At 42.9% G+C, this 16,487-nt stretch overlaps 1 protein-coding gene across 2 annotated transcripts in view; it reads right to left on the reverse strand.

Annotated features, from left to right (window-relative positions):
* Positions 1-2,762: 2,762 nt before the first annotated feature.
* The window catches only part of LOC144823680 (E3 ubiquitin-protein ligase TRIM39-like), a 137,331-nt gene continuing 123,606 nt past the window's right edge, over positions 2,763-16,487 (reverse strand). For both annotated transcript variants that reach the window (XM_078682416.1, XM_078682406.1), the window contains exon 8: positions 2,763-4,305. In XM_078682416.1, the coding sequence (XP_078538542.1) occupies positions 4,302-4,305 (4 nt within the window). In that variant the 3' untranslated portion in view covers positions 2,763-4,301. The remainder of the gene's footprint in view (positions 4,306-16,487) is intronic.

A 16,487-nucleotide genomic window follows, 5' to 3' on the forward strand; every position in this document is an offset into this window, starting at 1 on the left:
ACGGAAGATATCAGGGGTGTCATGGATGTAGGTGAAGTGGCAGCCGTGATTTTGTTAGATCTATCAGTGGCCTTTGACACCGTTCTATTCCTGAGTCTGGTGGCAGCCGGGTTATCAGGCAAAGTCCATGAGTGGTTCTTCTCCTTCCTGCATGACTGGACTTAAACCGTTGACCTATTTAACTACAGGTTCTCCAATCAGTCTATTGCCACAGAGGTCCCCTAGGCTCTATTTAAGCCCTACCCTTCTCAGTCTCTATGTGGCATCTCTGCCCGCCTGCCTCAATGAGTCATTTGGTATTCTGTTTCCTACCTACAACGATGACATACAGTTGACTGTAAGATTGAGTGAAACTCCCATGATTTATTTTAACCTCTAGTCAGTATGATTAAAAATAGGGGGAGTTTTATGATAAGAGATTATAATGGATCAATTCTAAATGGTCGACATATTTCAAGTTGCGCCCCTGATGGGCTCTTCTTCAGGACCTGGGGAACCTAGTTCCCTGGTACTATTCCTGTCAAATCACACTGGAAGCTTACTCATGCAGGGAAGAAAAAATTGGAAAAGTATAGAGTTACCATCTATTACCCGCAACGGGCCCCCAAACACCAAAGACCACATGCTTTTCCACGGCAGAAAAGCCGCCGCGGAAAAGCATGTTTTCTGCCCCATCCTAATATGGCTGGCGGTGTCTGATAGACACTGCCACCATATTAGAGCTTTTCCGCCACGTTCGGAAGGCGACTGCGGCGGAAAAGCGGCGGACGGGCTTCCCGTCCGCCGATGACCCCCAGCCATCCTAATCTGGCGGGGGGTCTTTGTAGGCACCGCAGCGGTGAATCCGCATTCTCCGGGCCGGCGGTGGCTTCCGCCGGCCCGGAGGATGCGGATTCACCACAATCCTAATCGGCCCCTTAGTTTGTGAAGTGCAATTTGTAGTACGTAGTACTACAAAACACACTACCAAGTACAATTTGTTAGTCAGGCACTGAGTTTCATTTGGCTAGGTATATATCTGTTTTTTTTAACGTATAAAGCTTTTGTTTCTTCTGCCATGAGAGTAGAATGAAGCCTCTCAACTAAACTACATTGGTGACTTGCATGAGAAGTCCTATGCAATTGTTTCTATTTCGAAAAGATCACCCTAACTATTAAATGGCACCTTGTGACTGGGATGAAGCTTTTCCAGTTGTGGCCTATGCTTTTACAGCTGACCCAGAAATACTAATTTCAGAATGCACTTATTGGTTGCATAAAATAGCAGGGCAGAAAAAGTGGTGTTCTTATAACGTGGAGTCTTCTGCTGACCCTATGGCCTTGGTACATTTTAATATTTTGGGTAAAAGTAAGTATATAGCTATGGAACAATAGTCACTAAGTCTTGCAAAGAATCTAACCATTTTTATAAAAATGAACGTGGAAACATTCATGCATTCTCTTTGATGGCTGCTAGGTCCTTCAGTCCTAGCAGTAGGTGCTGGTCAGATGCAAATTAAATTTGACATTTTTAGTGCGAATTTGCATAAACAGATGGGTCCCAATTATGTTCATTCTTTGTTTGCATTTTTCCTGGTGGCAAGTGGCTGCTGAAATATTTGCTAGGCATAATAATACATAAGGTCAGCTGTTTAGACAGTAGCCAGTCCAATAGGGAAGTTCCTCTGCTATTTACATGGATACTGGCCAAATCGTGCGAACTATCTACTGTTTAGCCATTAGCCCAGTGAATAATGACGTTTCTTTGATATTTAAATGGCTGCTGAACAAATAGTGCATATTATTTGCTATTTAGCTTATGGTGAAAAGGGAAATTTCTTTGCTAAACATGACTTTCAGCCAAATACTGCTTAATCGGGCAGATGTACGACCATAGTATTTTGCGACTCACAAATTGTGAGTCGCACTGTGCGAGTCGCAAAATGCTATGTACAACAGTGTTTGAGACACTGTTTGGGATGCCCAATGGGATCGCAAATTGCATGCCTCATGAATATTAATGAGGCAGGCGCAGTTTGCGACCCCATTGGTAATGGATAGCACTCCCAGGGATGGTGCCCTGCTGGGGTCAGCAGACTACCATGTCTGGAACTGCTTTTAAATAAAAAAATTTTTTTTAAAGGTAGTCCGTTTTCCTGAAAGGAAACTGGATGCATTTAAAAAATAAAAATGAAACTTTTCAGTTTCTTTTTTTAAGGGCAGGCAGTGGTCCCTGGGATCACTGCCCGCCCTTCCCAAAGGGGAAAGGGTCCCCTAGGTACCCCTTACCATCTGGGAGAGCCTTACCACCCTTCTGAGAAGGGTGGTAAACTGCAAGTGTTTTTCTACTGCAATTGCGATTGCAAAACATTCATACATAGATTTTGGAGTCGCTATTAGGAAGGGGCGCCCTTGGAACGCCCCTGCCTAATAGCGAGTCGCTAACCCTATTTTGCAAGTCGCTAATTGATTAGCGACTCACAAAATAGGGTTGGTACATGGGCCACACTTTTTTTTAATAAAACCTTTGGTCTGCAAAAAACTTTCGTACATCTGCTCGAATGTCTACTATTTAGCACTAGGCTTGGTAAATCGCAAAGGCTTTTTACTATTTGCGTAGCTGACAGTCAGGGACAGCCATAGTGATCGAAGAAATGCCCCTTATTATATGCATTTACTCTAAGCATGGTGCAGAGAACCAGAAAGTACACGAGAACAGCAATTCACAAGAACATCTCACTCAGCAGTGACTTAGGATAAGCACAAGCTCCAAACCATGAATCTGAACACGAGCTAAATATTTATTTAACAGTACGTATTTCCCTTTATTTGATAAATAAGATTTTATTTCCTGAAAATCAATATTCTTGGAGGTTAGTCATTGGTTCATTTCATATCCTATACCATAACCCATTACTTACAAACAGCCCTCGTTTATTGTTAATCAATGAAACCATTTGATGAAGAAAAAAATGGAGAGGTCTGCTAAACAAGCAGATAAAACAAGAAAACAGTACTTCAAGAATGTGCTGCGCATGGGACTTCTAAATTCAGTGGCATGTTGCCCCTCACATATAGAACCTCGTGATAACTCAAGGTTCTGACTTGTGTTACATAATGGTGCTATTTCACCCAGTCAGGGAGGAAGGGAATTCTTTATCTCAAACCTTGCAAGATAGGTTGCCTTGCGAACACCAGGCAGAAAGCTTTCTAATGGGATTGAGAAAATATGCATCCCTGCCCAAAATCATTTATACATCCAGTCCGTGAAAGGATCACACGCAAGAGCAGTCAAGGAGATTCCTTTCAGTAAACGGATAACCTTAGATTTGCCATCATTTACAAATATCAACAGAAAACAAGATTCTTGCAGAGATGAGTCTTACAAGATGTTGTACCAAAATATCGAGGCCTAGATATCAACATTTCTGTATTGCCCAGAAGGAGTTAGTAAAAGCAAATCTACGCCTGATGGAACATATGTGTATAATATTTTGGCCACAATACTTTTTAAAGCGACATTTTTGTTATTGATATTCTGATATACAAGTGTCCAAAGGGATTGGATTGTTAGGATGCAAGGGCATTACCATGTTGTAGATTTTATGTGCATTTAGTCTGCACCGGCAATTGCCGGCTAGTTTTAGCGACTCAGGGCAGCATACCAAAAGGCCTTGAAAATAGACTGTTTTCCTTCGATATTTACATATATAAAGCGCCAAAAAGACAAATGTGACCCTTAAATACAATACAATGGACCCTTGCCTAGTATGGAGCGCGTGCTGCTCTGGAGTCACACTGGCAGGATCCGCAAAGGGTCAAGATTCCTACCACCATCCCTGATGCTAGGGCTGAAGCATGCTCTCAGTGTGCGTGGGAAGGTGGCTTGAATGAAAGAGTAGAGCTCAGACTGGTCCTTGACGTTGTAAAATGATAGTGTGCCAGCTTTGTAGTCCAGGTAAACACCCACTACGATGGGGCGGACACGAGGTGTCAAAGGAGTGCATGGGGTGGTGTTAGCCTGGTAACAATTATCTATGAGACGTATCACCCAGTATCCCCTCTGAGGCTCTAGAATTAAGCTGCCCTTTCTGCTCCGAGACTCATCACAAACCCCCAAAGTCCAGCTTGTCTTGTTTCCAACTTCCACCTCCCAGTAGTGTTTTCCTGAGGTCAGACTCTCTCGCCCCAGGACAAAGGCATAGGAATCATATCTCTCTGGATTCTTGGGAAGGTCCTGTGCTCTTACTCCATAGCCAACAGTCTTCCCGTTGTCTGACAAAATGAGCCAGGGGTTTGCGGTGTGTGGATCAAGAGTGATGTCACCTGAAAAACAAAGACGTGACACCTCAGAAAGCACAGTGACAAATACTTTACCCAATCATATTTTGTGACAAGACAGCAAAACACAGAATCGTCACCCACCGAAAGCCACCCCTCCTACAAGTCAAGCCATGCACAGTAACTACTTTTTATCCAATCCTGCCTCTGGTGCAGTACAAAAACACGAAAAACAACATCTGTTCCCACGGTAGCTTTAAGAGTTTCAAGGGCAAACAGAATAAGTGATGGTCATTAGGAAAAGACGGTTTTAAAAGGAAATGGGATAAATATTATAATGAATATTGTTAACGATTTTGGTTTGGTAACTTACAGTGGTGCACAGTTGTAATCTTATGTGAATCAGAAATATTCTGAGCTAGTGTTAAAAGAATTAAAGAGAAAAATCTGTTTTATGATCACTGCAAGGTTAATCAGAAACAAGTTGGTTCTGAATGTAACATTGCAACCTGGCGGCATTTGTGTAGTGTACATTTGTAATGCATATAATAGCTCCTTTAAATTTGTATATATTTTTGCTTATCTAGCATGTTGACTGGCGCACTTTATTTACAGGGGCTAGTGAGGCTGAAACAATATGAATGATACAAAGGTGTCAACATTTAAAATAGAGTGAGTTGATATAGGTTTCAGCCGAGGAAAAAAAAACTGTGAAGGCAACTGAGAGAAGGGGTATCAGAGCGCTTTACATAGCACCAGTTGCGTTACAAGAGGACATATTAATTTTTTGTTAGGCACGGGGAGATTAAGTGATTTTCTAAGTTTGCGCTTTATAAAACTCTGTTTTCTTTGTAATATAAGTTCGATTGGTAAGAGTTTGAATTGACAGAAATAGCAAGGAACTCTACCATTCATGCTTTTGAGCAGCTGTTGCCTCACTCTCAGTGCAAGGGAGACTTTCACTGAAATACAATTCTCAACTCATCCTCCTTGAAGACGGGCCTCAATGAGATAACTGCCTTATTCAGGGGCAGATTTACAAGCCCCTTACGACACTTTTGCGTCACTGTTGCTTTACTTTTGTGGCGCAGCCCCGGCGTTAACAATGTAACCAATTTACAACGTGACACATCTACAGAGATGCATCACGTTGTAAAGCCCCGCGTCACAGTATACCTGCGTCAGGTATAATGTATGCAGGGTGGGCGTTCCCACGCAGGAAAGCCTCGTAGAAATGACGCAGTGAAATCTACAATGTTTCACTGCGCCACTTCTAGATTGCCACTGTGTCAAAACCTTAAGCCTGCTTGAAGCAGGCGTAAGGAGTGACGTAGTACAATGAGTTTAGGCCTCCCCATGCATTGCTGGGGTTGCGTCGTGCTTGCGACATGACTCCAGCAACGCGTGACTTTTGGGCCAACAGATGCGTCAGAAAATCCACAAAAGTTATTGTGCGTTTTTAGTCCCCTTCATCAAATGTCACTCCTTTTGTTTGTGCCTTTATTTTTCTTGCTATTTTGATACATAGCTTGCGACCTCATCGTCGTCTGGTGTTCCTGCCTGGTATTCTGACGTGCCCGTAGCAGCACATTCTGCCACTGAAACGGGTATGCCTCATTCTACCCATCTGCCTAGCTGTCAGGCATCCAATATCATATTCCTGACTCCCAACTGTTGTATTCTATTTACCCCATAGCAGGTCCATAAACCCTCAAAGTCCCTGAGGTTAACTGGTAAAAATCATTAAAAGACACTAGCAAGTGAGACAGATTCAACTAAAGAGTGAATCCAGGCTTGTTTTTTCACGAACTAAGTTCCCTGTTTCCCATTGATGGGCATATCAGCTATCTGATACCTCTGCACAGGGGGTTAGGGACTTCAGGAGCTCTCAACGGGTCTGACTCCTCAGAACATAAAAGTTTGCAAAGCCAATGAATTCTTCCAAAAAACAACTTCAGGCAATGGCTCAAGTAAAAAAAAAAAATCTGGAAAAAAAGAGATAACGTCTTTTCCTGTAAACTTGTATAAATCAGGTGATCGCTTTACAAACTATCAATACTAGCATACTGGGACTACTGACAATGCCCCTAAGGCAAGGAGTGATCCGTCAGACAACAGCAACATTTGCAGGAACAGGGAGTGCATCTCTGGCTAGTTTTTTGTCTTTAGCTCCACCACAGAACTTTGGGGCTGATCACCTTATGTTTTAACACTTTTTAGTGCAGTCTCAACCACAATCCTGTGCTCTATGTTCGGCCAAAGTAACATTTGTAGTCTCTAATCTAGCCAAAGACGCCATGACATAGGTTATCTGCTTGATCCTGAGCCAGAGCCCTTAGCGTGCTAATTGGAACTGGTTAATTTCAGTTAAGAAATTGGCTTACGTAACAGGCTGCGAACATGGTGTTATTAAACCTGGAACAAGGAAATAAAGTAGTTGTTACTTATATATCAGTTGTTTCCTAATTGTCATGTAGCTTTGGTAAACCAGGCAGAGATAGCTGCCTTTTGCCAAAGGCTACGAGATGTGTTAGAAGACACCTTGTCTTTAGTTTTCAATAGACTAGGGTGACCAGGCGTCCCCGTTTTACCAGGACAGTCCCAGTTTTCACCTGCTGTCCCAGCAGATTTCCAGAAATTTAGCTCATGTCCCGGTTTTTAGAGAGGGTCGACTGAAAACTGTGGGAGGTGTTTTTTAGGTTTTACAAAACAGGGATAGTTGGGAGTTGTTTCAAGAAAGCAATTTAATTAACAGGCAAGCTACTTGATTTAAAAATTGCATTTTATGTATGTTCTTACTGCCTGTTCTGTAATTCTCTGCTGAGGCGCGCTCTCATCGCTTGAAGTAAAATTGTAGTCCTTCTTCTATTTTTGTGAAATGTCCCAGTTTTTAGCTTTAAAATTCTGGTCATACTACAATAGACCCACTATACTGACAGCCTTAATGCATCTAGCACTGCATATAGATGCCTAGTAGAAAGTCTACTGTGGCGAATGCAAAGGTTATTCTTGAAGTCCTTTGAAAGACCATGTAATGGAAAAGCCTAAACGTTTGCATACACCAGAAAAAGCCATGCACATTGATTGATTGATTGATTGTGGGTTTCTAAAGCGCTAGAATCGACTCCCGAAGGAGTATCTCTGCGCCGTAGACCACTGGGGAACCCGTCCTGCCTTTCCCTGTGAGATGGTCCCTACTGGGTATCTCCAAGGTGAACATTGAAGGGTTGTAAAAAAAAAAAAACATCTCCCTGGAGATGCAAGCGAGGCGGCCACTGGCGGGCTATGCATAACTTTCAGCAAGATACGGCATTACATACGATCCTAACCCCAGCTGTAAGAAAACGAATGGCTAGTTCTCAGGAAAAAGACAAGGAATGAGCCAGATAATTACTGAAGTGTCAGTTAATAAGAAAGTTCATTACTATCACAAGCGTTGATCACAAAGTTTGGAGGTCTACTCACAGTCTGCCTTAGTAGATTCCGGGACCTCAGGACATTCTATGGCTATGTTTTCCAGGATACAATACAGAAGACGGTTCCTCTTTTTGTGTACACCCAGTAAAACATGGGGAACAGACTAAGTTTAAGATTACAGATGTTTTGCCTTCTTGCGTTGGCCTCTACCTGGCTAAGGATCCACAATCCTGAGTAGGGGTGTAGCTTAGTCAATAATGTTGGGGGGGGGTTGAGTCTGAAATATCCCAAAAAGAAATAAAGTGTACCCGACTAAAAAGGATAGAGTGGGACTGGACTGTTGTAATTGACAGTGTTAACGATATAGTTTGGATTATGTTGTCCACCCCAGTCCATTTCCAGCATTGTAGGGCAGAGGGGCCCAGGAGAGCACGCCAGCATATGGCCATACTCAATATCACCAAACCAGGACTTGGAAGGGCAGTGAGAATAGACCTTTTAAAAGCCCAGGCCCAGCAGCAGACCACGCTTGGAAGAAAAAGAGGACTTAGTCATGGCACACTGGGTGAAAACTGCAAATTAGTACACAATGGTGCAGTATACCTAGCAGTGTGCAATGACATATGGCTCCTACAACTTCATCAAAAGAAAGTTGACCAAAATACCCTTGTACACTTCGGTGATCTACACGGTAAGGAACCAGTGATCCCTATTTTTTTCTCCCTTTGAGTAAAAAACATAGAAATGGTATCAGAAATGTAAAGATATTAGGACTGTGTGCTTTGATTCGTGTCCAAAGGACAGTGCACTTTTTTCATTCTGCTGGTGTGTACACTTGTCCTCTGCTTCAAGTGGCTGTTAAGACGTGAGCTTATATTTCTAATATGTAGCCTAATATGTAGCCTTGATGCCATTCGAATTGTCTGAGGATGTAGATTTATTCAAAAAGTTTCACAACAGATTTGTTCATTAATGAACCGCAACGCAGTGCAAAGTTGTCTGCACCGTGTCTGGCATAGGTTTTGTACTGACAAGGTATCCTTCCAGTACCAAATACTATGCTCAGACTAACTTTATAACTTTTGGCACTTTGGATGTGTGCGGTCCAGTGCAAAGTGGGAAACGTTAGCAGGACTAAAAATGTTCTTTGTTTTTACGGCACCCTTTAACGAAACTTCATTTTTTGTCAAAGAGCCCTGTCTAATATTGTTAATAGGTGAGGGGCTGCTTGGGAATGCCCATGTTATACCCATGTAATGCCCCCTTGAGGCAAAGTAAAGCAAAATCCTTGGGAATAACTCTGGACAGCAATCTCACCATGCAGAAACACGTTAGCAACGCCACAAAGGGAGCAAACTTCCAGTTAAACATTCTAAGGAAGTTGAAGCCATTCTTGCTAGTCAACGACTTCAAACAGGCTGTACAAGCGCTAGTTATCCCCCGTGTGGATTATGGTAGTGTCTCTTTATGCGGCCTCCCAAAAGCGACTACAGCCCCCCTCAGAGCATCAATAAACTCTGCAGCAAGACTCATCACTGGCTCGAAAAGAAGGGTCCACATCTCCCCTGACCTAAAATCCTTGAACTGGCTCCCGTTTGAAGCAAAAATGTATCTAAAAATTGCTTGCATAACACATATGACCTTACACCACAAGGCACCCATTTACCTTGCACAGAAATTGACAATCTCTGATGGCTCAAAGTCCTCTAGGGGTGCAGATAACCTACTACTGAAACCTCAAAGATTAAATAAAAAAAACATATAAACGATCCTTCTCTGGGATGGCACCTAGGATTTGGAATACTCTTCCCCCTGAAACCGGATTGAATTCTTCTATCGTATCTTTCAAAAAGGAAGTAAAAGCGATTCTCATGGCAAAATTTACTTGACCACTCTACCCGGCCCTGAACCTTTTTCATTTGAGACGCGCCGCTTATGTTCTTGTGATCCCATGCTTCGGTTCTTTACGACTTTTTTGTGTGTATTACTTTATTTATCCCATGCTTGTTCTCTATATTGTGTCTTGCTATTCATTATGTATAATCCACTTTGTTCATTGTAAAGCGCTCTGATATCCGCAAGGATCTTGATCGCGCTCTATAAAACCTTCTAAATAAAAATAAAATAAATAAATACATCGTTCCTTTATGTTTTGTAAAGGAAAGTAAATCCAAAATGAACATTTTACTCAGGTTTGTGCTGCTTTTGTGTTGCAAACTCAGCACAACATATTTTTAATTCTGTGCCAGAGAGTTTTAGACAAGTACCATTATCTACGTCCTTCCATAATCTGCTTCCAATACACATATAAGTTGTTTTATTTTTCTCTTAGTAATGTTTCAACAATTCCTGCAGGTCTTCAAAGAAGACGGAGAATCATGGTTAGAACCCACATCCAGATGCACCCTAATTGCATGAACAGGCAGGTACACAACAGTGTGCGTTATGAATGCATTCGAAACATGAGAATACAAGCTTCCCTCACTCACAGAACAGATACATCAGACCAGCTGTAGTGTAGCTGCCACTCACAGAACAGGCACACTTAGCCATTAGCAGTGCAAGTCTTCCTCTTTTACAGAGCAGATACACCATGTGCATCAGTTGGCAAACTTACCATCTTCACAGAAAAAGTACACCAAACAATAACTCCCACCAAAAGGTACAGCTCAGCATCAACAGTGCAGACTCCCATTCCTCATGGAACAGGCACAGCATGGCCAGAAGTACAAGCTTCCTCCTTCAGGGAAAGGGTACATTTTTGTACCTCCCCAACACTAAAGCAGGAGTACAAGCTTGCTACTGTCGCAGACTCCCATTCCTCATGGAACAGGCACAGCATGGCCAGAAGTACAGGCATCCTCCTTCAGGGAAAGGGTACATTTTTGTACCTCCCCAACACTAAAGCAGGAGCACAAGCTTGCTACTGTCACACAAAAGGTACAAGTCAGAAAGTATTAGTAAAGCCTCCTCTCTCAAATAAGAGGTACAGTAAAGTCTACAACAAACACTCTACCTGTTTGATACATATGTGTCAAGGATGTTTAATGGTTAGTTTGTGGGCATAGGTGAATTAAAGGTCACCTTGTAGATGTGGTATATGTGTATGCCTGAGGCATGAGCATGTATGTGTGCAGGTATGTGTGATAATTTGGGTGCATTATATGATATGGCTGTAGAGCATTATCGTGTAATACCCTGCTGTCAAATTGGCAATGAAGCCAGTATAAAAGACCACCGGCTTGATGGTCTTCCGTGTATCGCGTACGCATCTAAATATGGTGGGTGGTAACCTGTCAGCCTGATGGAGTACTCAGGCCCGCTGTCATGGCGGGCCAGCGGCAAGACCGCCAAAATCAAAATCAGGCCCTGAGTCTTTAAAGGTTCCCAGGGCAGAATTGTTTGAATTCGGGTTTGAGGCTGGTACATGGCCTCCACCTACTTGGTAACCCAAGTACACTGCAGACCCTTGCCCTATCTGGCACTTGCCTCGATAGTCAGGCTTACGTGTTGAGTCTTGAAGCACTTCCTTGAGGTATACCAGGTGATGCTCACAGGTGGAACTACAAACAGCGATATAATCCAGATATGTACTCTATTCACAAAGCTATGGAAGTTGCGGGTGCATTTTACAACCCAAAGGACATCACTTTGAACTGAAAGTAGCCTTCTGTGGTTGAAAAGCCAGACCTCTCCTTGGTACTTTGTGTGAGGGCTATCTGCCAATAACCTGAAGTGAGGCCAAAGGTGTTAGGATATTTTGCATCCCCCAACTTATCAATGAGTTCATCAGCTCTGGGTATGGGGTGAGGCTCAGTCTTGGGGACTGTAATAAGCCTCTGTAGTCCACACAGAATCTAAATCTGGTTTTCATCCTCTTGGATTTTGTTTGGGCACCAGAACTACTGGGCTTGCCCAATGACTACTAGAGTGCTCAACCATCCCCAACTCTAGCATCTTTGCAACTTCTGTTTTAATGATAACCCTGACTTGGCCTGACAACCTGTATATCTTACCTTTGACAGGAAACGGTCATATGTGTCCACATCATGGGTACACCATGCAGTCAAGGAAAATAAGTCAGCAAACTGCCCAAGCAAGTTGTAACAGTCCTTTTGCTGCTGACTGGTCAAAGTGGTAGAAAGTACTACTCTCTCAACTGAGCCATATTTGACATTAGTTGACATCAGGTCCGGAGAGGGTCACTTTCTTCCTCTTCTCCACCATCTGTCACCATGAACATTGTAATGTCAGATCTGTCATGATGCAACTTGAGCCTATTCACATGGATCACCATATGGGGGTTCCTTGGGGTACCTAAGTCCACCAAATATGTGACTTCACCCTTCTTTTCCAAGCTAAGGTAAGGCCCAGTCCATTTGTATTGTAGTGCTCTGGGTGCTACAGCCTCTAGCATCCAAACCAATTGCCCAGCCTGGTATTCCACCAGGGAAGCTTTTTGGTCATGCCAGTGCTTGACAAGCTCCTGGCTGGCCTCCAAGTTACTGTTTGCCTTTTTCATTTACTCTGCCATTCTGAAGTGAAGGCCTAGTACATAATCTAGGCTGTCCTGTTTGAGCTCCATAAGAGGTCTCTCCCAACCGTCTGTAACCAAACCTAAGGGACCCCTCACAGGGTGTCCAAAGAGCAGTTCAAAGGGACTGAATCCCACTCCTTTTTGTGGAACTTTCCCAGAGGCAAACAATAGACATGGCAGAAAAATATCCATCTCCTCATGAGTTTCTCTGATAAACCCATAATCATGAGTTTAATGGTTTTGTTAATAATAATAATAATAAGTACTTGTATTTAATTTCTTTAAAATTATAAAAGGGGGAACAGACAACCTTGGTAGGTGAGACATCAGAACAATTGATCAAGTTAAAATTATAATAAACACATGAATTAAAACTATATTTGTACGAGTAGAGTTAACTTTTTTTTGGTAAGTTGATTAGAACTATACACATATTCACATGCTTCTCCAAAGTGTAAGAAAGTGCTAGTGCTGAGAGGATATGGACTACGGGGTTTAAAATAGATGAACAAGGCAATGCTGTATGGTCTGGTTCAGTTCATCAGTCATTCTTGTCGAGTTCTTTTGCCACTAGATACCAATATTTTATTGCTTTGCAGTACAGTTGGATGGACAAGCCTTCAAGACGTTTTATAATGGCTGCTCTGCAGGTCCTTAATTGTTTACTCTTCAGTGTTTCTTGAAGGAGGATTTTCCGAGTGTTAAGTAGCTCGGGACAAATGCAAAAGAGATGTAGTAATGACTCATCTCCGGGACTCCAAAAAGGCAGCACTCCTTTGTTATCCAGGTCCGTTTCCATTTTGGAGTAAGGTCTTTTGAGGGGTATGATCGCAGCCTCAATAGGGTCAAGGTCCGCTTGTGTTGATTTGAAAAGTGTTCTAACCGATAAGGTTGAGGTTGCAGCGATTTATAAGATGACAGCACAGCCCATGTGTGCGATTTGTGGGCCAAGGCGGCTTTGTCTGTTAACAGCGATTGTTGCTTGATGACTTTGTTTACTACGTGTTTCAACTCGGAATAGGTTGTTATTGTGAGCCAGGCCATGTCTAGCCTTAGTGCGGAAAGCAATTCTTTCAAGACTGGAAGTACGGACTTGTTTAACCTGGATTGTAGTCTAATCTCCTGCCAACAGTGATGGGCTAGAGTGTTTTTGTCTGCTGCCCACATTCTCCAATAATATTTAACCAGTGCTTCTTGTCTTGCTGGTATCTGGTTTTGTAATCCATACTCCAGTCTTACGTGTGCTTGTGAAATGGTTGAGTCCTTTATGTTTATCATTTCCGACCCATAGGAAATGGATGGCAGGAATTCTGCTGCTATGACCTCTAGTAGGTGGTTTGTTGAGCACCTGCTGAGTTTTGTCTGCAAGGTTTTGAATGCGAATAGAAGCTGTTTGGCTTTAGCTTGCGCCCTAGGTCCAGGTGTTGATTGTAGTTGAGCTGGCAATCAAAATGTGTGCCCCCAAGTATTTATGTGTCCATCGGGGTCACTGGGTTGTTGTTTAGTGCCAGATGAATTGAGGTCGTTTTTTGTGGGGGCTGGAGAAGCACACAACCTTCGATTTTTGACGGTTGATTGCTAATTCACCATAGGTGGTGTATGCTGCTAGTTGGGAAATCAGCCGCTGCAGGCCTCGAGTCGTTTGAGAGAGTAGGACGATATCGTCTGCATATTGAAGACTTGCTATGGGAGCATTACCCAGTTTTGGAGGGTCGCATTGTGTTGAGCGAAGATTTTCCTCCAAGTCAGCTGTGTAGATGTTGAATAAACAGGGTGCCAGCAAGCACCTCTGTTTTAAGCTGTTGCTGGTTGGAACTTTATTGGTTAGACTTCGCCCGTCCCCTTTTTTTTATTTGGACCCATGCTACCAAGTGGGAGAGCAGGGGGTTATCTTAGTAGTGTGACTCCCTTATCCTGACTAGAGAGAGGCTCCCTATTTTGACAGGGTGCAAACCACTGCCAACTACAGACCCCATTTCTAACAATTCTTTTTCTGATAACCCCTACCCTTCGATTGAGATGTGGCTCTGGGCCTTCCCCCTTTGGCTTCTTATGGGGTCTATTTAGGCTTATCTGACTTATCCCCATCTTTCCCCTGAGAGGGCCATTGCCCTCCTATCTCAGGTTCACCACTGTGGGACTTTTTGGGCACCCTACTGCGTACCCACTCATCTGCTATCTCCCCCAGCTCTCTAGGGCTAGATACCCTGGAATCTACCAGATGCTAGTGTAATGACTTTGAGGTAAAATATGTAAGTATGTGAACCTTCACCACTTAATTGTATAAGTTTTCATATGTTTAATTTTGTTACCCTCAATCCGGCCCTATAGTGACTTCAGAGAGGCATCTACAGAGTCCACCCATGTCTGTGTTGCCCCCTTGTGAATGCTCCTAAACCTTTATCTGTACTCCTCAGGTGAAAGACAACCTCAATGAGTGCCTCCTTCATGAGGGTGTAAGACTCTGCTACCTCATCCTCAAGTGTAAGCAGTCTAGCTCTCCCTACTGTTGGTACCAGTTCCCAAAGTAAGGACTCCCAATGTTGTGCACCCACCCTTCTCATCCTTAGAGCTCTCTCAAAGGATACCAACCATTTGTCTTTGTCATCCCCGTCTGTCTTTTTAGGAACAATAACCTTGGGTAACCTGGGGTCAAAGGCACCACCTGTGATTACCTCTGCTTTTCTTTGATTGCTGCCATAATTTCCTGGGGTCTCAACCCCAGCTTGGCCGTCTTCTTCGCTAGGGCCCGTTTCTTCTCCTCCGGTGACAACTTCCTCTCCTAGATGTCTAGGAGGCCCAGCGGTGCTGCTAGGTTTGGTGGTTTTCTATTTCTCACTGAAGATGAGCTATTCTCACACCCAGACAGCAGTGGTGGATGACTGCTTTAGAAAGTGGTATGGCGATCAGGCGGGCACTCCACGAATGCCCTTAGGCGCAACCCCAAAGCTCGCAATTGTGGTCTGTTATAAACAGCGTTTATAACAGGCCACAATTAAGAGCTCTGAAGTGGAGGCTAAATTTAGTGTGAGTTTTAGTATCAACATCCTTAATCATGCAGGACATTCCTCTTGAAAAGGGTTCCCATTTACACTTCTTTGTCAATGTCCCTTTTAAATATGCCCAACTTTTATAATCCCACTTAAAGATTATCATGTGATCTGATTTGCGCAAAGTGTTGCAGCTTCACACCCCTCTGAGCCCTTTTGTGTGTGCTTGGACTCTTGGGATACAGTGCTTCAGAAATTGAAGTTGGATCATACCTTGTTTTCCAGCCTGTAGCATTGGTTGTCTCTATGAGAACCTGCTGATGTATGTGAGAAATATCAGACATAGGATTCAAATTCTAGTGAAATTTATCTGGCACTTTCGGGTCCTAAGAAAATCCAGGTTTTTTGACATCCCCAAGCACTGCTTTCCTGCTTCCCCTAGGGTCTGTCTAGACTGTCACCTATCTGTATGTGCAGTGTGACAGTCGATCACTGCTTCACTGTTTATGGTGTTTCCATATCTACTCATACAATAGGTCAATATTTTTTATTGTTTAGTTAATTAAAACCATAACAATTTTTTACTGTTTATGACACCGGTGAGTAAAAGAAAATGTTTTAAAATCAATTCATTAATCCAATGCATCACCAATAAATATGTCACAGGTTAATATCTTCTGTTGGCAGTAAATACTCTCTAAAATCCAGTATGATGGTGCCTAAACATATACTATACTGCTTAATTTATGGCGGGCAGGAGTGAATTGGCAATTAACAGGTGGCACTGGTATTTGCTTCATTTCCAGCAAAGGTTCATGATAATTAAGGAAAGATGTCTCTAAGTCCCAGCTGATCATGTCTACTTGCTACCAGCTTAGTATATCGTCCTCAAGATGGCTGTTTGAACAGTTCAGTTTTTGCTGGTGTTAATCCCTCTGTGGGTATACTCTATAGTTGAAGCTTTGACTTAATTGTTGATCCTGTGTACGGAGGAACTTAACCAATTTGCAGTTCATATGAGGATCAGATGGATCAAGCCCTTTGATAATAGACGCCCGGCCCGGCATGTTCATATTGGTCTGCCCAGGAAAGCTTTCCTTTGTAAAGTGACTCTTGTTGGCTAAAGTTTCTTGCAGATGCATATCAGGTGGATAAGATCTTCTTTTGGGCTTCCACATAGGCAACACATTTTTCATTCAATGTTTTTCCACCTTGGAGCATCTGCCAATAAAGGATATTTTCCAAATCGCAGAGCCATTAGCTGTTTTTTTAAGTGGGCCGAA

The sequence above is a fragment of the Lissotriton helveticus genome, chromosome 1_1, assembly GCF_964261635.1.
Source record: "Lissotriton helveticus chromosome 1_1, aLisHel1.1, whole genome shotgun sequence".
In the NCBI taxonomy this organism is placed as follows: Eukaryota; Metazoa; Chordata; class Amphibia; order Caudata; family Salamandridae; genus Lissotriton; species Lissotriton helveticus.